At 36.8% G+C, this 23,957-nt stretch overlaps 2 protein-coding genes across 3 annotated transcripts; one reads left to right on the top strand and one right to left on the bottom strand.

The window, feature by feature from the left end:
* Positions 1-192: 192 nt before the first annotated feature.
* On the top strand, positions 193-9,635 carry rida (reactive intermediate imine deaminase A homolog). 2 transcript variants are annotated; one of them, XM_041248750.1, is made up of 6 exons: positions 193-369; positions 2,899-3,004; positions 3,858-3,912; positions 5,239-5,307; positions 6,778-6,833; positions 9,227-9,635. In XM_041248750.1, exons 1-6 carry the CDS (start codon positions 305-307, stop codon positions 9,287-9,289), a joined length of 414 nt encoding a protein of 137 aa, XP_041104684.1. In that variant the 5' UTR covers positions 193-304; the 3' UTR covers positions 9,290-9,635. The 2 variants fall into 2 exon arrangements, with proteins under 2 accessions (XP_041104684.1, XP_041104685.1); XM_041248751.1 differs by lacking the exon at positions 193-369 and adding an exon at positions 1,229-1,327.
* A 1,824-nt stretch (positions 9,636-11,459) lies between these two features.
* Positions 11,460-23,957, bottom strand: LOC121314953 (glutamate-rich protein 5-like). Its single transcript, XM_041248752.1, has 4 exons — positions 23,321-23,957; positions 15,773-16,255; positions 12,446-12,555; positions 11,460-12,226 (listed from the first exon to the last, which is right to left on the bottom strand). Exons 1-4 carry the CDS (start codon positions 23,403-23,405, stop codon positions 12,224-12,226), a joined length of 681 nt encoding a protein of 226 aa, XP_041104686.1. The 5' UTR covers positions 23,406-23,957; the 3' UTR covers positions 11,460-12,223.

Here is a 23,957-nt window from a genome sequence, read left to right on the forward strand (position 1 = left end):
AACATATATATTTAAAAAAAATCCAGATTGTTTTGGGAAAAAGTGAAGTGGAAGATCACATCATGAACATGAATTGTTAGTTAAATCGAAAGCTTGTAACAATATATTGGAGTCATACTCCACCTAAAAAAAAACTACACGTTCAATGGTACATTGCGGGAACTGTGCAGAAGAGGCGGTACTATGAGTGAAGTGACACTGCACCAACTGACCCCTTGAACCGTGGTGTTGGGTGACTTTCTCCGCGGATGTTCGACACTTGCTGGATGGAACATTGCAGGTTTGGTGCAAATAAAACGAAGACATGTCTGCGATTGTGAGAAGAATAATTACCACTGCTAAAGCGCCGTCAGCTATTGGCCCCTACAGGTAGTGTATTGTTGTTATCCCAATGTATATTATATATGTGTAGGCCAAGTACTGTATGGCAATTTAATTGATTATTTTCATAAACGTGTTTAGACTTCCAACTACGGAGAAAGTTAAGATTAGTTTGCCAACCTGTGATTTTAACAAGTTATGAAAGTGCCATGAAAGTATTGTGTGTGTGTCTTGGCATGAAAAAAATAATTATATATATATGTAAATTCTTAAACATTACGTTCTGAGAAAGTACAGAAGGTTTGTCATTCAGATTTGCATATGAATCGTGTCTGGTGGTAACTGCTCCCGATTAAATTTTGTAACCATGGCAGTAGCCGCTGGGCTGTAACTTTGTGCACAGTTCTGAAAACTCATTGTGACGTCGGGTTTTATTAAATTCACACATGGTCCAAATGGTTTGTACGCTTGTATGTAACTAACGCTTTTTTTTTTTTTTTTTTTTTTTTTTTTAAACATTACGTTGTTCTTTGTATTTTAAGTCTGTGACTCCTCATGAATGAAGTTTTTTTTTTTTTTTTTTTGTAGGATAACCAAGTTATATCACCATGTTATTTTATTTAATTGTTTAATACACTGTAATAAAGAACGCACTTTCCCCTAAAAAATAAACAGACATTCTTGAAAGAGCCAGTACAGATACTGTCTTTACATGCAAAACCTGTGAAGTCATGATGTTTGCCTCAACGGTATTGTTTTTTTCTTATTAAAAACGTTAAGGAATTATGGGTAAAACAAAAAAAAAACTTGCATAAGTTACTTTATTTGCCAGAGGCGTGTTTGTGGCAGCCCACTTAAAATATTAGGTCAATCTAGTTTCAAAGGTTATGTCATTCTACAGTATTGGAGTCCTGGTAGCTTGCTAGTTGAACATTGTAGCAATGGCTGCGATAAGGCGAACAATTCCATATACGCCAAAAGCGCCTATCAGGCAAGGCATTTACAGGTATGGCAGTGCGTTTAAGTAAAGCGAATTTTGTCATAAGTTTGTATTTAATGTATCATGGTAAATAATACAGTGCAGTCAGCATGCATGGTTCATATAACGTCATTGTGTTTTATTCATTGTTTATCTGCATGGTGATATATTGCACGCGCAATCTAAATGTGCGGGCGGTTTTATTTCCAGTACTGTATGTAAATTGTCAGGAACTGCTGTCTGGTTTATATTCAGTTCTGTGGTTTAATGTCTCTGGGTCGAATCTGAGGGTTGTTGCAGTCTTTTGCTACAGGTAGGATATTTTCAATTAAAATTGTTGTGGGAGGTGTAGCAATAGCAAGGTTAGCTATTTTTACATTTAAAATGTTTTTGCATGGCACTATTTTTGGAAGGGGAGTGGGTAAGGATTCAACAGCTAACATTGTCAAGTCGGTAGTTTGATCATTTAATTGTAGTTTCTAAATTGGAACGGAGGTAAGGGGTGTTGCCGGTAAATGAACCAATCAGTTTTAAGGGGCAAGATTCAGCAGGTCAAAATTGAACCGCTTAGCCTGTTCAAAAGTTAATATTTATTGGGACTGTTGTAAAATGCTAATATAATGAGACAGAGGGCAGTTAACTGTCTTTGAAGCCACGTCCTCCTAGAACATTGTATATAAAATTTGCAGTCATTTTGCAGTTTTCCCATGCTCCTCTGATGGTTATACTGTGCATTTACCATAAAGCTTTTACTGTGGAAAACGTTTAAAAGTAGTGTTTTATTTCTGTAATCCTGGCAGTATAAGTTTATATGCAGGCAAACTAAAATCGGCAAACAGACATTACACACACAGATTATATCTAAATATTAAACAATTTCTTCAGATGTGTAGAGAGAGAAGTTAAAAAAAAAAAAAAAAAACAGCTGAAAAAAGTTTTTTGTCCAAAACGTTTAGTCCTGTTTTATTTTAATCATTTAAATCTTTTGTGTACGAGAGGGAGAGATTCATATCTAAATCTATTTTGTGAATTGCAGTTAGTATAGTGGTGTTGTTAAGTATAGTCGAGTAATTTATCAGCAACCGCACAGTCGGCCCTATTTGCAATTCAAGGAGAGGTTGTTGAGAGACGCAGTGGCGTGACCTCTAAAACCAGGTTCACACACTTAAGTTATGTGAACTCTGCCTCTCAACATACCAGAGCATTCCTTCAGCTGTTGAGTCCCTGTCATTCTAAAAGCACCCAGATAAGGGATACTGTTGAAGAAAAATAAAGTACCTGCAATTTAGAACCAAAAATATGATGGTAGCATTGATATTTAAACAACTAAAATCTGCAGTGTATGATGTTGTGTGATGTGTTGCATTGTAACACAATTTATACACACATATCTACCTACTTCCATTCATTGTAAAACTTTGTTCAGTTCTTTTAAGTTACGTTTTTGTTCTTGATGCAGAAAATGTACAGCCTCTCCAGTGCAAATGCTGACGTATGCGACAAGATAAAAACAATCTCCTGGTTACAGTGCATGTACTTTGATAATGGCTTTTCAGGATGCTTGGTAGTGATTGTTATTTTCTCTTGTTTTCCTCTAGCCAGGCGGTGGTTGTGGACCGCACCATGTACGTCTCGGGGCAGATAGGAATGGACCCTACGTCTGGACAGCTGGTATCCGGAGGAGTACTGGAAGAGGCCAAACAGGTACTGAGCTTACAATTTCATGAAAAGTGGTCTTTCACGCTTGGGGTGATACATATACAGATATAAATTCGTCCGTGATTTTTCTAGACCCTCAGGTTGAAGCCATCGGAAAGAAAACACCATATATGTTTATTTAGTGATCAGACGAGTTACCCACATTATTCAGGAGCGTCCAATTTCAGAACTGGCTTACAGCGCTGTTCAACAGCAAACGGGTGGGTCAGACGATAAGAATCTTTTAATGTCCTCAACCCTAAGCCAGTTCATTTACCTTACATTCTTTTCCTCTGTCTTTTGTTGGCGGCCCCTTTTTCAAAATAGTTTTCTGTCCTATAAAATTTTAGAACATGTTGTACTGCCGCCATTTCAATTAATACTGGTTCAAATTTACTGGTCGACAGTGGGGAAGTTGCTTTACCTCCTTGCATGTCAGTCATGCCAAGTGTAAAAATTGGGAACAAGCTGCCTCTCACTACAGTAAGATGTTGCTGCTCAGTTGGTTTCTACTTGGTAACTGGGTAAACAAAAGAGGTAAGTGTACCATCCAGAATTGCCAGACCAGTGCCCCCTACAAAATGCTTTCCTACACCACATCATTTCAGTGTAATTAAATAATGATTAGCTGTACAAAGACTTTTGTGTAGGCTGCTTTGTTCTCAAAAAGGTACAAGGTACATTTGCAGGTTATTTCTTTGTCCGAATACCAAATGTGGAAGCTGTTGGTTTGGTTGAAACTGCAATTTAAATAGTTGACCACTGGGTGGCATGGATCCTAAAATCACAACCTCTCGGTAGAAGCAGTGAAGCATGTGTAAGCAAGTGAGTGTAAATGTGTGCGTTTATTTCTTTCCAGGCTCTGACAAACATGGGGGAAATTCTTAAAACTGCAGGCTGTGATTATAACAATGGTAAGTAACACCAGCTCCTGTTTCCAGGGAAATGCAATCTATTAGGCAATTGTAAAATAAAATAAAAAATCATTTAGATAGCAGGCGATTCATTAAATGGTAGTGGTTAAAATTTGTTTAGTTAAAATCCCACTCCAGTCCAGATTTGTGTTCCAACCTGTCCCTACGGATCCAGTGTCAGTTTCCGTTGTATCTTGGTGTCAGTGGAAATAATATTTTGTTGTGCAGATATAACTATTTAGGGAACGAATGGAACAGAATCATGAACTGGAGTGCAATTTCAGTGCCTGATTTGGCCATCCCTGTTGTCGGCCTTCTATCAGCCTCTGTTAGATTACCATACTGCCCCTCTTAGATTTGCTTGCTAGGTTACCATACTGCCCCTCTGTTAGATTTGCTAGCTAGATTACCATACTGCCCCTCTGTTAGATTTGCTAGCTAGATTACCATACTGCCCCTCTGTTAGATTTGCTAGCTAGATTACCATACTGCCCCTCTGTTTGATGTGCTAGCCAGATTACCATACTGCCCCTCTGTTAGATTTGCTTGCTATATTACCATACTGCCCCTCTGTTAGATTTGCTAGCTAGATTACCATACTGCCCCTCTGTTGGATTTGCTTGCTAGATTACCATACTGTCCCTCTGTTAGATTTGCTAGCTAGATTACCATACTGCCCCTCTGTTTGATGTGCTAGCTAGATTACCATACTGCCCCTCTGTTAGATTTGCTAGCTAGATTACCATACTGCCCCTCTGTTAGATTTGCTAGATAGATTACAATACTGCCCCTCTGTTAGATATACTAGCTAGGTTACCATACTGCCCCCTCTGGCTTGGTGTTCAAGTGTTCAAGGGTTCCAGAACTCAGGTCTTGGAGGGCCGGTGTCCCTCCTGGTTTTTGTTCTAACCATACCTTAAATTAGTTAACTGGACCAATTAAGCTTCTAATAAGCTCCGATAAAGTACTTTAGGGTGCAGTTGGAATAAAAACCTGCAGGGACACCAGTGCTACAGGACCGAGTTGTGCACCACTGGTCTAAGTAATGCTGCATGCTGGGCGCAGTGTAGACTGTAGATCAGGGCTACTCAACCCTGGTCCTGGAGGGCCACTGTCCCTCCTGGTTTTTGTTCTAACTACCCTAAATTACTTAATTGGACCAATTAATTGCTTATTAGAAGCTTAATTGGGCCAATTAATCAATTTAGTATACAGTTAGAACAAAAACCAGGAGGGACAGCGCCCCTCCAGGACCAGGATTGTGTTGCCCTGCTGTACATTGTTTGTAGAAGCTTTTGCAGTGTTTTTGTCATCTTTCCACTCTAGTTGTGAAGACCACAGTACTACTGGCAGATATGAATGACTTTAATGGTGTTAATGATGTTTACAAGCAATGTAAGTATGCCTATTATTTGGGTCGCTTTAATGTTTCTTTAGTATGACAAGTTTTTTTTCTGACGTAAATTTAATAGGAACCAGTTGAAGTACTGTAACTGTTTTCATTTGTCATATATAATGACCAAAATGTATTGATAAACATGTGCAATTAAAAGTAAAAATGTTATCAATAAAATAATGTATAGTAACAAAAAAGCATTTAGGTAAAATAAACGTTAAAAAGTATATATATATATATATTTATTGTAATATATATTATATATTATATAATCTATATATATATTATATCTATATAGATATATAATATATATATATATATATATATTATATATATAATATAAGCCATACTATATATATATAAATATTTATTTTCACCCAGTCCATAAGCCATACTAGTAAACTAGTCTTATACCATACATGACACTGTAGAGATGAACTTGTAATCCTAAAATATAACATTGTCTGTTAATTGTTAGGTGGTAATCATATTGTTTCATTAGAACATGAGCATCTTTATTGTCCTAGTAAAATAAAATAAAATAAAACAATATTCCATTTTGACACTAGGTGGCATTCTTGGCTAGTTGGGTCAAACAAAGTTGGTTTGAGGAACAATGAAGTGCAAATTGAATGTGGTAAAGACTTTAATCCAACATTTGTTTTTTAACATATAGTAGCGGTTGAGCTGAGATCAGCTTCTCTCAGAAGGTGTGCAGTTTATCATAAAGTAAATCACATGCCTGCTGTTAAGTTTAATGTTCCAAAGTTAGACTGTCTGACATTGGTTCACGGGTCGCCAAAATGCAATGAATGGAATTTAGTGCATGCGGGAAGGAAGGAACTGCAAATTACCTGTCAACTCCACTGACTGAAATACTTTTATACTGCAGAAATGAATTTGTTTTGGCATTTCCTATTCAACATCATATGGTATGCAACTTGATCCTTTCATCCCAGTGGAATAGCACACTATCAAATGCATCGAAACATGAGCTGCCCTTCGGAGGCTTGACTGAAACGTCTACTTCAAGTTTCAAAGAACTTTCCGTTATCCTTTAAAGGTAGAGGCTGTACATTCACACACAAGGACTTTCATTACACTAATGTGAACATTTCCATAAAAAAAGCAACCAATTTACCTTATTGTACCAGAATAATGCTTACAGATGCAATGACACCCAATGGTTATGAAGCTAATTCACTAGGCATAGTAATTTTGGTAAAGGTGAGGTTTGCAGTTACTCTTCTGGCATATCTTTAGTAATCTGCATGCTGCAGCTGGAGAGCAGTGGACAGTCTGCTTCACCTGGCTGTGCTTCGGTGAGGGAGGTGCCACTTGTCACACCACAAGACCTGCCCATTCATGGAACAGACAACGCTGACTGCTCTGTCAGATGTCCCAACAGTTACATCCATATAGAGTTTGATTAAATGGTTAATTCATCTTTTTTTTTTTTTTCTCATAAGTTTTCAAGGTTAACTTTCCAGCAAGAGCTGCGTATCAGGTAGCAGCCTTACCAAGGGTAAGTGTTCACTAAGGAGGGCACTAGCCCAAATGTTTATCTACATGGCTTTAGGGTTTAGTAACTGCAGGTGTGGTAATAATAATCATACAATTCCAGGTGAGGTGTCAGAAGTTATTGAAATCCATGGCTATGCACCAGTTCGTCAACCCATGTTGAACATCTGGTTGTGTTGTTTTTTTCATGTTGTTCTCATACTGTATGCTGCTCACTTACACAGTTGGTCATTTGGTAGGATGTCATTAAATTTTTTTTTTTCCCCACACTGAGTTTAAAATGTTTTTTTAAAGGGATTTACTTATGGACTCTATAAAAGTTACATTGTAAAGGGTGGATGAGTGAAATGAGTTACTTAGGCTGTAGCTGTAGTGGAACTATATATATATATATATATATATATATATATATATATATATATATATTCTGTCAAATTTATTTAGTTATTTATTTCACGTGGGAACAAAGTGATACACTGAACGCATATAATATATACACACACACACACACACACACACACACACACACACACACAGTGGCTTGCAAACTATTCAGACCCCTGACCAAATCTCTCATATTACCAAATTACAAATGGTATATTGAAATTTCGTTCTGTTTGATATTTTATTTTTAAACACTGAATCTCAGAATCAATTATTGTAAGGTGACACTGGTTTTATGTTGGGGAATATTTTTAAGAACAATAAAAAACTGAAATATCTTGCTTGCATAAGTATTCAACCCCTGTGCTGTGGAAGCTCCCAGTTTGCACCAATGAAAGAAATTGCCCTAACAAGGACACAATTACCTTACCATTGGCCTCCACCTGTGAACCATTAAAGTTGCTGTCACATTTGCTGGATAAAAACCCCACTGTTGAAGGATCATTGATAAGGCTGTGAATCTGAAGGAAAATGAAGACCAAAGAGCATTCTACAGAAGTTAGAGATAAAGTAATACAAATGCATAGATTAGGGAAAGGGTACAAAATAATATCTAAGTGTTTGAATATCCCAGTGAGCACAGTTGGATCAATAATCAGGAAGTGGAAGCTGCATCACACCACCCAGGCACTGCCAAGAAAAGGCCGTCCCTGAAAAGTCAGTGCTCAAACAAGGAGACTTGTGAGAGAAGCCACAGAGAAGCCAACAATCACTTTGAAGGAGCAACATAGTTCAGTGGCTGGGAATAGAGAAATGGTGGACAAGTCAACCATATCAAGAGCTCTGCATAACACTGGCCTGTATGGAATGGAGGCAAGAAAGAAGCCTTTACTCAAAAAGTACCATCTGAAAGCACGTCTGGAGTTTACCAGAAAACATGAGAGTGACCTAACTGCGATGTGGGAAAAGGTTTTGTGGTCAGATGAGACCAAGATAGAGCTCTTTGGCCAAAACTCAAAGCACTGTGTGTGGCGCAAACCTAACACTGCCCATGCCTCAAGACACACCATCCCTACAGTGAAGTATGGTGGTGGCAGCATCATGCTGTGGGGATGCTTCTCATCAGCAGGGACTGGGCATCTTGTTACAATTGAAGGAAGAATGGATGGAGAAGAATACAGGAAAATACTGCAAGAGAATCTGCTTCAGTCTGCTAAAAAACTGAAGCTTGGGAGGAAATTCACCTTTCAGCAGGACAGTGAGCCCAAGCACAAGGCCAAAGCAACATTGGAATGGCTCAAGAACAAAAAGGTGAATGTCCTACAGTGGCCCAGTCAAAGTCCTGATCTCAATCCCATTGCGAATCTGTGGCACTATTTGAAAATTGCGGTCCACAAGCGTCGTCCAACCAACCTGAACAACCTGGAGCAAATCTGCCAAGAAGAATGGGCCAAAATCACTCCGACACTGTGTGCAAAGCTAGTACATACTTATCCCAAAAGACTTAAAGCTGTTATTGCAGCGAAAGGTGGCTCTACCAAATATTAATGTGTGGGGGTTGAATACTTATGCAAGCAAGATATTTCAGTTTTTTATTTTTCTTAAAAATATTTCCCAACATAAAACCAATGTCACCTTACAATAATTGATTTTGAGTTTCAGTGTTTTAAAATAAAATATCGAACAGAACGAAATTTCAACGTACCATTTGTAATTTAGTAATATGAGAGAATTGGTCAGGGGTCTGAATACTTTTGCAAGGCACTGTATGTGTGTGTGTATGTATATATATGGAGAGTGAAGGTGTAACTTACTGTCGGCATGATCTAGTAATTTACTCTATCTTAAAAACGTGGGGGCCCTGTACTCGCACACACATGTACAAAAACAATATCACACAGTATTATGCACTGTAGTTGCATTGCACTGTACCCATAGCTGATGTTTTACAGCTCGATATATCATTTTTTTATTTTTTTATTTTAATGTGTATTTTCTTCTTTCTCTTTGCAGGGTGCCCGTGTTGAGATTGAAGCTATAGCTGCTGTAGGATCAATCACCGATGCATCTGCCTGACTAACCGATCAGAACAGCAGCAAACTCTAACGCCTTTTTAAACCATGTCACGACATTCTTTAAAAAAAATAAATACTGCCCCAGCTGTTTATTGAAAAAGCACTTAATGTTACACATTGGGTTAAATCACCCAAAACCACAACTAATAAATCATTATTTCAGTGTTTAAATCTGCTAATATGCTGTAGATGATGATTATGTCTGTGTGATGTTAGATTGTTTTCAATAAAATGGGTCCATCTACAAGTCCCTAAAGTCCGGTATCAGTTCTAACTGCTGAACTTTTGTACTAAATGTAGCAACATTAACATTAAACCAGTGGTACAGTACTTCCTGTGCTTACTAACGGAGGGTTTTCATGTTTTGATTTCTTCCAACTACTTTATTTTATATTGGGCCCGACTTGCAGAAAAAGCTTTAACTTGAGTTATTTGAAGATTCTTGTTTTTTTTTCTTTTTACAGTCTGTTTTTAATGAATAAAGTACACCAGTATTCTTGAGACTGTCTTATAGAAGTCCAGAACAGTTTCATTGATATAAAACTATATTTTGCTCCTAAAAACAAACGTAAAAATATATGTACTGTATATACCTTTACTATCCTCCCACTAGGGTCCTACATCCTGATTCATATCCCAGTTGTAGGAGATAGTGAAGGCTGATTCAGTGCAGTGTATGTAAGACATGGGGATCTGCTTCTTCATTCTACTAATGGCTCCATTGTTTTCATTTTATTTACGGTTGTGAATGTGACTGACGTGCTTGTTTCTTATAAGGCCCTTCAATCTTGCTTGTTTAATATTAACTGCTGTCTGCAGACCACACAGGCAGCATTTACCATCTTTATTTGACAATGTTTACACATGACATTTATATCAGTTTCTGTTTAATATCTACAAACACGCTATTACCGTATGTCAACAAATGTTGACTGCAAAAATGAAATATGCAAATATGAAGTTCAGTGTTTATCAATTTGCATGACAGCTGGTGTACAGTGAAGCATAATGCACTTCATAAAATATTAGCGTTTGTAAGATTTTTTCTTTCAAATGTACAATAAACGTTTCAAAAGTAAATATATACAGTCGTAGGTATAGTGTTAAAGTTAACAAGGCAACAGCAAACACTATTTCATACCAATACCAATCCATACTGTGTTGAAAAAGTTGTATACATTTGCAATTTTAAATCTATGTGTTAATCAAGCAAACCATGTTAGACCACGCTCTACACTAACAAGGCATTGTTAATACACTCATATTAATGACTTGCCTAGTAGAATGAAATATGTCATGTGTTAAACTACAGCGTCCCATTTCCAACACGTCAAGTCTATGTAATTCAGAATTGCGATGTCGGTTATATTATTTGCTAATAAGATACACTGTGCATGACTGCAGAGTGCGTACCAGCACAGTCCTGCAAATGTACAGAAGACTGCAGTTCGTTCTATTGGTTACTGCATGCATTGCTAGTAAAAGTAATTTTGATCACCAGAAATCGATTCTCCCCTGCATGAAGTCCTGTATTTTTCTTTCATGCAATGGTATTTTTAAGTAATTAGTGACCAATAAAGATCAATAAAAGCATAGAGCTTACCAGTAGTGTCAAGGTGTAGCAATAAGGAAGGGTTCCCTTCCTTTAAATGAGTTTATTCCATAACTGCAAAAGTTAAGAATTACAGGAAAGGACCCTTTTTTGTAGTGCGGCAGCACAGTACTCATGTAAAGTATACTTAAAGTAAAGTATACCCTTAAATTAACTAATAATGAGGCCTTTTTACTTGTTTTCAGCTCTTAAACAGTTGCAGTTCAAGTTATTTATAAAATGTTATAGCTAACTTAAAATATACAACTGTTCAAGAGCTGAAAACAAGTAAAAAGGTCTATTTATGCAAATTACAAGTTCAATTAAGGGTCTAGTTAAGTAATTCACAGCTCGGCTGGAATGAAAACCAGCAGCCACAGGGGGTCCCCAGGACCGAGTTTGAGAAGCCCAGCTTTAGACCCTCCAGGTACAACAGATCTAGAAATGGGATACAATAGTTTGGAGTTCACAGTTCCAGCACTACAAAAATAAATTATAATCCTCATTTAAAATAATTTTTTTTAAATCATTTTTTTAGATTCACTTTGAAAACATTATCATAATAACCAAAACAGCATTTTAAGAAAAAAGTCAGTATATGAAAAACTTGTAATAAAATAAAATACAATAATACTAATCTTTTCTTGTGAGAATATTTGGAATACGATAATATCAACGCATGTGTAATATAGTGCCACTTGTTGAAAGATAATCCCCCTAGGTAATTAAAGCTTTCAAAACACCACTTAAAAATGATTATTTCTTTGGCTCCAAATATGCACAGCTACATGCAGATATAAAACCTGAGGACACAGAGAGACCTCTGACTGCGCCATTGATATAAAAAAAAAAAAAAGACAGTGTAGTGAAGGCCATTGCATGGCATGTAAAACATTGAACAATGAAAACATTGAACTGTGCTCCTCCACAGAGTAGACAGGACTGTTGAGAGCTCTTGAGAGGATTGTAAGCACCCTGCCAGCTCAAACAAGTTAAAAGAAGCAGTGCTCTTTTCCTACTAATAATATTAATAATAATATGAAGAATTATCCGACCAGCATTATTTATTTACAAAATTAGAATTTCCCCAAAGTTACAGAAAAAGGCACGCTCTGGCAGGTATAGATACATTTCCCCATAGTAATTGCTTATTTTGTATCTTGGCAACTGGCAAGTTAGAAATGACTTGGTTTAATATGTCTGTAGACTTCTCCGGGCAGTCCCTCCCCCTGCATTTAGAGCTCTAGACTGAGAAACTCAGCTGTATGGTTGCATTGTCATGGATAACGTGTCCAGTAATGGTACTGCTGCACATCGTGTTGTTTCAGTCCTCCTTGCTGCTGGTTACTGAAATGCAAATAAAACAAGGAACTGGTCAAAAAGGATCCGGTTCACAAAACTTTAAGGATTTTAAAGGGCTGTTTTTCTTTCTGTTTTGTGAACTGCATACTTGAATGAATTTATCAAAATAGGCTTTAACAGTCCTTAACATAATATTACTGTAAAGCGCCTTAAAAGTTTTGTGAATAGGCCCAATGTATTTCACCTGCCAGCCCACTCACCTACCTCTGTCAGGGCAGCCTTCAGTGTCTCTCCTGTTTCACCCTCTTTTGTTTCAGGCTCCCGGCTCGCTGCCTCCTGCTGTGTCTCTCCTTCCACTTTTTCTCCTGTCTCGTCTGGAAACAGTAACCATGGAGATTAAATCAGAATGCACTTGAGCCACCAGTTTAAAAGGTCACCCTCTCGTGTGCTATTTACAGTGTGTACGCAGAGACGGGCAGTTTCAATCTGGTCATTTAGCCGTGCTGTAGGTGTCAAATTTTGTCTTAGCAAGGGGACGATTCCAAGTTCTTTAACCCACTGTTTAGCATTTTATGTCATATGCTTACTGTTTACATCCCCACCAAAAAAAGTTTCATCTAAATATCAGGGTAGTGTGGCTATAGGCTGCTATGCATGCAGTTGCTTTCCTGGTTCTGATTGGGTGGTTAGATGATTTTACAGATTAGGCAGCAAAGTGCTAACTATCCAGCATGTCCTGTTTCTGGATACACATAGCATGAGTAAACCAGTGACCAAAGGGACTGGGCATTCGTCGCTGCTTATTTAAGGTGCCTCTTGACTGGACGGTATAAGCAGGTGACAGCTAAGTTGAAGTGTCATTTTGGTATATTTAATATAATGTCGAGTAACACAACAAACAATGTTTAGTACATTAAACTACTACACGTTGAACCACTCAGATCCTGCCCAGAACTGTTTTGCAAATATTTCATTTTCATATCTTTTCTGGTTGATTATACCGACACACCAAGAGTCCAGGTTTAGGATTCCATGCACGACAATGCTTAACAAAATACATTTCTACTGTTTGTTGTTTTTGTTTTGTTGTGAGTTTATCTATTTCTGTTTTTTTTTTTTTTTTTTTGAAACTATGAAGAGATACTGTTTTTTTGTTGTCTATTTGAAGTATAGTTTTATAACCAACACCTTTGATTTCTAAGGCAGGGTGTTTCAGAGAATATTTGGTTGTTCTATCCAAAGAATTTCCTATATATTATTTTCCTGTTCCTTGTTGAATACATTATGCAACATAGTTGGGAAATGTTTAGTTATTGTTTCTCCGGTTGGGAACATGGAATCATTTTATTAGAGTTCTTCCTATAGTGCCTTTTCAAAGGGACATTCCGGATTTTCCAGCGTGCCTATAAATTTGCTGTTTGTTAGCTGAGGCATTGATAGAATATAGCAGATGGTCTCTAAAAACAGAATTTGGGGGGGGGCAATACACTGGAGTTTTCATATTTTTTCCTGTAATATTAAATGATCAGCCCTGGCAAAGTCTGCCACAAATAGTATTGAAGACCGCAAGATGGCACACCTCTACCTGGCCACAATGCGCTGACATGGGCTATATAAATAGTTTATCACAACTGTTGTGGGTAAGGTCACATGACCATTCATCAATCAATAAATTAGAACTACATTTTTTTAATGCATCAGTTCTGTTTTGTTCCTGAGCACTGTGGCAGGATATTCTGTTACTCTGAATGGTTGCTAGGTAACTCTGTGTGGTATTCATAGTCTGAGGCATATCTATATGCATGTTTATTTGAAAATAATTTGTTTCAACTGAGATATCTGCAACTCCCAGAGACAGAGAGAGAGTTCCTGCTTCTCATTCCTATTCATAAGTGTTTTTTTGGCCTGAACATTGAAAGTGTTTTTGCGTTGATAGAGTGTGAATGTAAATAAAACTGAGCAGGTCTGGAGATTACCCAGGTGGAAGAGTCTTATCTTTTTCCAGCAGGTTGAAAATATTGTCCTTTGAGGAATATTGTCAAAGGGTAATTAATCTAATTTGATCATATAAGTGGTACCTCCTCCTAATCAGGTAATAACTTGGACCAAATCCTTTTCAGCAAACACCTCTTAGAAAAAATACAGAGCAGCAGAAGACCAGGATTGGTTGTTAGTGCTGGAGCACTAAAATGTTAATGCTTCCCAAGGAAGCAAACTAAGTGAGAGTTCTCATATTTAAATGAGTTACAGCACCCTAAAGAAAAAGAGCTCTCTTTTGGAATGGATGCAGGCAGACTTTATTAATACAGGAGGTATCTTCTTAAGCCCTGACGAACTGCTGTTAACTGAAATCACATTCCTTCCCACTTTTTCATACACAGTTATAGCCAAAAGTTTGGCATCATCTAGAAATATGTTAGCTTGCCAGTTCAATCCCAGCCACTGACTCGCTGTGTGTGATCCTGAGCAAGTCACTTAACCTCCTTGTGCTCCGTCCTTTGGATGAGAGGTAAAACCGAGGTCCTATTGTAAGTGACTGTGATGCATAGTTCACCCCATAGTCTCTGTAAGTTGCTTTGGATAAAGTGTCTGCTAAATGACTAATTAATAACAGTAATTCAATATGATACCGTAACATTATTCTGTAGGTTTCATTCTAGTTAATTCTATAGTGTGATGCTAAATATTTGGCCATAAGTGTACAGATTGGAAATTTCTGAAGGCTAGTTCAGTATGAAAAATAAAATAACAAACTGGCCAATGTACTTAGTTAAGCAGTTTTTCACCATAAACAGCTTAATGTATATTATCATGGAGTTTGCTTAATGATGATGGTTAATCAGCTGCTGTATGTTTCTTAGCTTCCAGTTAACATATTGATCCTACAATAAACAGTCAATCAAAGAATGCGCAAGGAAGCACTTACCCAAACAGAAGTTTGTTCCAGATACTTTTCTGTGGTAACATGTACATCCCAACTGATTTAAGTGTCTCTCTACAGTACATTAGGGAGCCATAGTAATGGCAATGATCTTATTAAAGCATTAAGGGTTGACGCAGTGATAACCTTTTACCTACTAGATAACTGACTGCCGTGACAGCTAGGTGTCCCGAGCCAAAGGGCAAGAAGACAAAGCATCCGAGGCATAGAGATATCCCACAGTGATAGACAGCCTGTCCTGCTGCATTGCTTAATTAACATACTTGGTATGTTCACCCATACACACGTTTACTGGGCTATACCATGGTAATAGCATAGCAAAGTGCAGCAGAACATAGAAAAAAGCACAGCAAAGAGCAGGCAAGCAAAGAAAATCCAAGAGAATTGTAAATCATGGTAAAAAGTAAAAGTAAAAGTTATGGATTTCAATCAGTTTGCAGAATATTGCCCATTGGTCCTGACAAGTGTAACGGGCAGTGTGATGCACTGCCATTTTGAATTATGACACCTGTAGGTGGGATAAGATGTTAAGAGTTCTATAACCAAGCCTTTTGCATAGTGGTTAAGATGCTCGTTCGAAGCTCATGCAATGCTCAGCTGGCAGTATCAGTTACCAAAGCACTGAGTTAAATCGCTGGATTGGCACTTACCTTCAATGTGTTTACTTTCAGCAGTTTCCTGTAATTCTGTTGCAGCCTCTGGCGAGCTGGGTGTCATTTCAGCCTCTGTCTCAGATGGGCCCAGTGCCACTTCTGTCAAGGTATCAGGGAGGTGTGGAGATTCTTCTGCCACTGTCCCTGTGACTCTGGGTGCCACTTCCTCTGCCACTGTCTCCAGAAGTGTGGGCTCCACTGCAGCAGTATCCTCTAGGGTATTAGCCACAGAGACATCTTGAATGACTTCTTCTACTTTGGTTGCAGGCTCTACAGTTTCTTCAGCGGCTGCCTGGGCTGAATTGGCAGCGGTACAATCAAACAGCATGTCTTCTAAAGGTGCAGTCTGCTCAGAGCGAGTATTTTCAGTTGGTAAGTTTTCCTCTGGCCGGGTATCTGTCTCTTTTAACTGATTTAGGACAGACTGATCAGGAATCGTTTCGCTTTCATCTGCAATAGGGCTATTCACATCAAGAGGGGCTGTGTTGTCATCATCATCAGATGTTATTGCACATGGAAAGGAAAGAGGAGGAAATACATTATGAAATATCAATTTGTATTAGTGGAAGTTTAAAGCCGACAAAGCAATCCTGTTAAAGTAATGTTTATGTCAGAAATACTGTAGCAGTTGCTCTGCTTACCAGAACAATGGAAAATAAATGTATACCTTGACAATGATACTTCTTTCTAGAGAATATAAGACCTCTGAAATTAGTTTGGTCTACATTAGCCCACATTGGAAAACCATCGCATCAGTAGGGGCAAATAGCAGTTCCAGTGTTCAGGTCAAGATTAAGGTGTTACTAAAAATACTCCTTCCAAAATACTGGTTTTCAGTAGTTTTGATGTTGGTTATATACAAGGCTTTCTGTCTTAAATACAAAGGCTGCCTCTTGATCTTACAGTTTTATTGTCTTTCTCTACTTTCAATTCTTGGCAGTCAACAAAACAACAAGAAAGATCGCCAATAATCTAAGCATACACAAGTCCAGTACTTCTATGCATCTATAATTCTGTAATTATTATTTATATATTTATTTCTTAGCATGCGCCCTTATCCAGGGCGACTTACAGCTGTTACAAAATACCACATTACCGATAAGAGCAATTATAAAATGCAATAAAATCAGTAGAAAATAAGAGCAAATTCAAATAAGAACAAAATAAAGACTACAGTAAATAACATTTAAGAGCAAGTTCGACTAAGAGCAGTTAAACTTGTAGTAAAGGTATTTGCTTATAAGAGTGAAGTCCATTAAGAGCAAGTAGTAAGGACAATAAACAGATAAAAATGATTTCAAATAAGTACAGGATAAGGAAAATAGTTATAATTAAGAGCAGTAGTACAATTCAGCAAAGTATGGAACAGTTCAGTGCAAGTATAAGCTGATGCAAGTACTGATACAGTTGGATGCCATATAGTCCAGTATAGTCGCGAGTTGTGAGGTTTACAGATGCTATCTGAACAGGTGTGTCATCAGGAGGCGTCGGAAGGTGGTCAGGGACTGAGCAGTCCTGAGCTGTGGGTAGGTGGGGGGGGGGGGGGGGGGTAGGGAGAAAGAATAGTTTGGAGAAGATAAGATGGCACAGAAAGGTAGAGACAGTGGCAGGCGAGTACAAGAGTAGTCAAGGCGGGCCTGATCTAGGAGCTAAGTGAAGTAGTCGGCTCCACTATGGCCCAACTCTCCTTTACTTGTGTGTCTCTCATACAACAGTTTCACTCTGCTTCACTCTAGTCTTTTTAGTACGTCAAGGAAGAGAACTGATATTTCTCATTAAAGGTAGCAGGTTTCTGATGACTTTTAAACTTGAATATAAACTTAATACTTGTGTTTTGTTGTTTGAACTTTATTCCTAGAAGCTCCAAAGATTGACGCTACCTCCTGGAACATAATAACTTAATTTTACTTCAATACAGTAATTGTGTACCAAGAAGCAGTAGTTTGATCTTCGTCCTGAATTAAAGTGAAAAGAACAAAAGCAAAGGACCAGTGATAAGATTAGCACTAGGAATGGCACTAGCCTTCTTCTCCCATGCGGCATAAGGTATGTTCCAGTGCAGTGGTTTGAGTTGGGGGTTCACCACTTCATCTTCACAACAAATCCACAATGACTGAATTGATTTATTAGGATTTGTGGGGAAGCTCACATACTGTAGCACCTGCATATACTGTGTCTGTCTGTGAATGTACTGCAGGGCCTGATCATTGAATTTCTTACGTTGATTCGAGTAAACTATTCTACAGTATTTAATGATAACAAAAAGACTGCCAAAATACATGCGAATGCTTTTTTTAAGCCACTAGTAGTCTAGCTATAACATTTTACCACCCATAACACTATGTAACACAATTTTTGTTCCTGGGTAGTAAGTGTTATTTCCTAATTGCTTATGCCTCAAAAGTATAGAAAATGGCTATTATTCCCCACAAACTTTGCTTTTGTGACCAGGACAGTGATATTTCAAAATATCACTATTTCCAATGGGAAAACGGGCAAATGTGTGTCTTTTCTTCACATAAAGTCAGAAAAAAACAACATATGAATCCAAATTAACATGTACTTATACTAAAGTAATACAAAGATGACTACAAAAGATTTAGAAGTGAGTAGTTTTTTGAGATTTACAATTATACTGTATTTACATGTTAATTGTAAATCTCGAAAAACTACTCACTTCTAAATCTTGTGTAGTCATTTTTGTATTACTTTAGTATAAATACATGTTAATTTGGATTCATATGTTGTTTTTTTCTGACTTTATGTGAACGATAAGACACACATTTGCCCATTTTCCCATTGGCAATAGTGATATTTTGAAATATCACTGTCCTGGTCACAAAAGCAAAGTTTGTGGGGAATAATAGCCATGTTCTGTACTTTTGAGGCATAAGCAATTAGGAAATAACACTTACTACCCAGGAACATTTTTTTTTTTTTTTTTGTTACACAGTGATCAAACCATTTGAGTTTTCTTGTATGTGTTTATTTATTCTTTGTTAACTGTAACCTCCTCACTTCTCGTAAATACTTGACATTTCCCAGTGAATCTCTGGAATATACATGCCACTTCTCTTTCTAATGAATATCTCAAGCAAGACCTAAATTCAAAGAGCAGCAATGTTTGGAATGGCTAACCTTTGTATAAATATTTTGTAATGATCCATATGTGTGTCCATAGCCTTAAGTGGATAGGGATTGCTAAGAAACACTAAAAGTAAGCAAAGGCCCGTTGCTACCTCCGGTCTAAATAAAGAAGGTTTTGCTCATAACACCTTGTTGATCAGTCTGTTATTTAACATGGCAGTCAATCATTCATACATGTGCAATAGGTGAACCATCTAATAAATAATATTTATCTCTGAAAAAAAATCATCTATTATAAAGGGTATGGTAAAAGAGAGTATGTGGTTCAAAAATAATGAACAAATGACATAATATAACCAACGAGGCAGGTAGTCTAGATACAGTTGCATCTTTCCTCACAAATGTGAAAGTTATTTGTTCCAGAATACCTATGCCAAGTTGCTAGTTGACTTCCTATTTACCATCATTGTTACATGTTCGCTAATAATAGGAAGTTTAAAAGTTAGGCTGTTAACACCAGCACACAATTTTATAGTGAGAAATACAATTAACAACATGCTACCGAGATTTGTAAGCAAAAAGGAACCACTGCAGAAGTATGGCATGCTAATCTTTGATTTTTTTTTTTTTTTTTTTTTGGTTATTATTAAGATTTTTTTTTTTTTTAACTATGTTGCTTTTGTTAATAGTGTACAAAACTTCCCCTGATCACAGCATAATGTGCAGAGAGAAACATTATGTGAAATATTTAATAACTACCATTACTATACGGTACTGTATGCATATAATCATGGAAAGGTTTCAGCATGTGGTGCTATTTATGTTTTAACAAATATTGGCGGTACTTTGTAATTTGTCTAAAGTTTAAAATTCCATAAAACTAGATGGGCAAAATTACTTAGCTACACAATTTCTTTCAGGTCTGTTCTCAAAACTGTAAGGACTGTTTTTAAATCATTTTTTTAAACATTATCTTGCACTAAACATTGCTAGAAAAAAGTGAGAAACTAATAAACACTCACAAAAAAAACCCACAAAAAAAAAACAACTAGTTTTGTGAACTTTAAACAGGAACAGACAAATACAGTAAATGAAGAAATAACTGAAATAACTGTGTTTGTGTTTGATTTGACATTTTGCAAAATGCCAGTCTATATAGACTAACCTGGTATAAAACCAGGGTTCAGCAACTGTTCAAACTTACCCGGAGTGTGGCTAGTGCTCCAGGCAGTGTTTACAGTGGTTTGAAAAAGGTACCAGTATATATAAAAAATGCTGGGGTGTGGGTGGTTGCATGATTTGACCACCGTCAGCCCGAGCTAAGGATTACGTATCAGTTTTAAATGCTATCTACAATATGTTATTATTAAGGTTTTCTTAAAGAACGTGTTAGGGTTTTAATTTTAATAAAAACATAACATTGTTTTACTTTCAATTGTTTTTAGATTATGCATCATAAAAGGTATATATAAATTAAATATTTAAAACACTTTAATTTTTTAATTATTCTTTTTTTTAAGTGCTGGATGCTTCCAAGCGGGAATATACTACATGCTAACCAATATGCTAACCACCAAGGAGCTCACTCAAGCCATTTATAAAAAAAAGATATTGTTGTTTACAACAATCAGGGTAATCAACAGAATTAATACTTGAGGAGGTGTTTCTTTGGTCTTGTCCAGATATTAAGATCCTGGCTGATGAGAAATGCTCTGATTTATCCGGCTTGGTGCTAACTTCCTTTATGTATGTTTTTGCGTTGTCCAAACTGCCAGAATCGTCTCTCTGTGATTGCTCAGATTGCTTTGGCAGGCCTAGATTGCTCTTTTCATTTTTATGTCATAAACCTATTACACAAAAACAAAACAGACAAAATTCAACATGAAACATATTAGTAGGATTTGACTGGTACGATTTCCAAAACACATAAGTAATGCATAAAATTTGAGGGGACAGTGACCTACAGAGGAAGTACTTCTGGGGAATAAGGGCATGACCTGAGGTGAAACATACTTGCACTGTGTAGAGACAATAAAGTAAAAGTTTTTTTGTTCGAAACTGAAAAGGCCTGGGCAGGGTGATTTCCAGCAGTATAACATGTACATAATTTTTTTCCCCCTGGATTTTTTTTCTTCTTTTGCCGGTATATGATACATTCAGTTATTTTCTTACCGGTATGCACACCAGAGTATACTGGCCCACTTAACCAGTGGCTACAGGGACAGACCCTGAGATGAGCACTATATTTGACCTTTGAAAAAACACACTGTCCAACAATACCGAAATAAGCACTGAAGAAACCAATTTAAAAATGTACGTTGAAGGGATAAAAGTTTAGTTTGTTAGTCAGTCAGTTGACCTGCAAAAACATGCTCGCCAACTTTATAAAAGTCAGCCATGGGTGCTAAATAGGTCTGAGTCTGGAATGTGCTCAGTCATTCATGCATGCATTTTACATAACCAATGTCACTGCATACATGAAAGCACAATTTCTAAGCATGTCTGATTTGAACCATGCAGTATATGAGTGTATCTAATCAATAAGTCTTTGCCGTTTAGCTTCAGGACCTCTTAAGGCTGAAAAGTTTATTAACTTTCTGTTAAGGAGATTAAGCAGACTATATATGTACATATATTTACTACTTAGAACACAACCCCTTTTATGACAAAATTCAGAAACACTTTTTAAAACAAATGCATATCAATAGATGTTTTTAATAAAAAGATTCCTCTTAATAATGAAAATATTGTGAGTTTGCAAGAGCAGTTGCATGTGCACATCTCAGAATGGTTTGGAAGAAAGTGCCCTCTAATACAATTTTCTACAAAGATCACAAGAATACTTTTACCTGTTTAATTTCCTTTGTATTCTTGATAGCAATGTATTATACTGCTCAAAGCAAAACATATGTAATATATTCTTAAAGCAATAACCAAACATATTAAATTGGAAATTGAATAGATGTGTAGGGTCAGGTAAGAAAGCAAAACACCCTTTAACCCTTTCAGTTCCATAAAAAACATTATTTTTATCCTGTGCTCATATAGACTCATTAAAGGAGTTCCTTTTTTAATCATGTAACTTAATTCCGCATTCTTCAGCTCGACAAAAATAATTCAGGACTGAAAGGGTTAAGGTAAAGAACAGATTTTAAAGCCTCTGAATTCCACAGCTCTTAAAACAAAACAGTTTTCTTCAATTTAGTATATTATATTTATCCTTCAATTTAGTATATTATATTTATCCTTCAACTTAGTATATTACATTTATCCTTCAATGCTGTGAAAAATTGAAAACACCAGAGCAGCACAAAGCGATCATTCGGATAAGTTTGCTACAGGGGAGGGTCATTATTGTTGATTGGGCTAATTTACCATTCAAGGTGAAACAACTGAAAAGACAGCTGCTTGGGTCTGGGTGTCTTTTTATATTTTTTCCAATCTCTGTCACGTTACCTGAATGACAGATACAAATGATGGATACACTTTTTTTCACTATAGTTATTATTAGTTAATGAAATAAAAAATAAACATGACACCTAACATAGATATTTAACAAATAATACCACCACAGCACAAATCTTTCCTAATCGCAAATAAATATTTCGCTTTAGAGGTCACACCCTATTACATGATAATAAAGTTCATACAAAAAAATGAGTACAAACTTCTGCCATTAATTATTTCATTTTTTCATTATAAAAGTAACCATATCATACAATACCATACTAATAATGTCTAAAGAAACATCTGAGTTTCTTAGGTTTTACCTAGAAAAACTTTGAAACTCAAATGTTTGCCTTTTCCTGTGACACATTTAACTGAGCAGTTAAAAGAGTTGATTGTTATTGCAACCCAGACTCTTTTTAAACGTTTCCACTCCGCGAGATAGACGTGTGATTGACTCTAAAAGCGTTGAAGCTGCAGTTCACCTGGTTGAATTATTAAACATAACAATAACCCTCATTATGTTAAAATGAAATAGATTAGTTGGGTATTAAATTACCCATTATATGTAACATAGAATTAGCATAATCAGGTGACAGCCGTCTGCTTAATACATCCATATCTCTACAATTAATAATAATGCTATCTGGAATATTTTAGCAGCCAAGTGACAAAAGCAGGTGAGGCTTTATTATGGCTATTAATATACTGTACTGTTTATATTGGGTTTGTAGCACTGTGCAGAATAAATCCATTGACTCCACAGAAACCCAATCTATGAATCAGCGAGTCAAATTAGCGGTATTTTAAACGTGCACGTACTTCAAAGACCAATACAGTAACACGCTATTTCAATATTACTACAGCAGCAACAAGTATCCTGATCATAAATGAACTGACAGCGTTATGTATTGAAAAATGCAAGTTCTAAAAAAAGTTATTATGCTTGATTTACATAGAAAAGTATACATCGTCACCTGACTGCTGGCTTGTTTCTTTATTTAAACTTACCGCATGTATTTGCCCCATTGTTTTCCTCGGGTTTCACACCCGGTCTGTTGCTCTCTTGCGTCTGAGTGCTGGTAGAGCAACCCATTCTGAACTTTGATGCCTCTCCAGCAGCGACCGAACTAATAATAATAATAATAATAATAATAATAATAATAATACAAGGAAATATATTGGAAAAATACTGTTCCGTGCTCGGTTTGGTGTCGTTGACTGTGGCAGTCCTCTATGAAACGAGCAAGTCCGGATCGATTTTTAACAGTAGCGTAACATCTTTATTCCCATTTAACATTTTCTTTACGTCTGGCCTGAGCTCTCGTCGCGTCTGTCTGTATTATTTGGTGTGACCGGTTGCCATTAGAACAGGCAGTGAAATGCTGTGTATTCCAACCTGAGGACAGTTACATTATTCAGCGAGCGTGAGGGCTGGGTGTCAGGGCACGCATGTGCATCAGTTCAAGTTAACCATTTATTTGGGTTATGATGGGATTAGCGGAGAGTTTTTATTGAGGACAAATGCAAAATCTTTTTTATTTTTTATTTTTTCTGGCATTTAAAGTTTTATGAAGTGAAAAAAAAAAAAAGTGTCCACTTTAGTTGTCAGGAAGGTCGGGTCATTCTATACTAACTCAACCACAGC

Source organism: Polyodon spathula, chromosome 4, assembly GCF_017654505.1.
Source record: "Polyodon spathula isolate WHYD16114869_AA chromosome 4, ASM1765450v1, whole genome shotgun sequence".
Classification (NCBI taxonomy): Eukaryota; Metazoa; Chordata; class Actinopteri; order Acipenseriformes; family Polyodontidae; genus Polyodon; species Polyodon spathula.

Excerpts from the sequence above, each read along its gene's own strand:
- LOC121314953 (XM_041248752.1), bottom strand. The coding sequence starts at position 23,405 with ATGGGTTGCTCTACCAGCACTCAGACGCAAGAGAGCAACAGACCGGGT. Across the intron at positions 16,256-23,320 it reads CAATGGGGCAAATACATGCG|CCCCTCTTGATGTGAATAGC; the intron begins GTAAGTTTAAAT and ends ATGACAACACAG. Across the intron at positions 12,556-15,772 it reads TGAAAGTAAACACATTGAAG|ACGAGACAGGAGAAAAAGTG; the intron begins GTAAGTGCCAAT and ends TACTGTTTCCAG.
- rida (XM_041248750.1), top strand. The coding sequence starts at position 305 with ATGTCTGCGATTGTGAGAAGAATAATTACCACTGCTAAAGCGCCGTCA. Across the intron at positions 3,005-3,857 it reads TACTGGAAGAGGCCAAACAG|GCTCTGACAAACATGGGGGA; the intron begins GTACTGAGCTTA and ends ATTTCTTTCCAG. Across the intron at positions 6,834-9,226 it reads AGGTAGCAGCCTTACCAAGG|GGTGCCCGTGTTGAGATTGA; the intron begins GTAAGTGTTCAC and ends TTCTCTTTGCAG.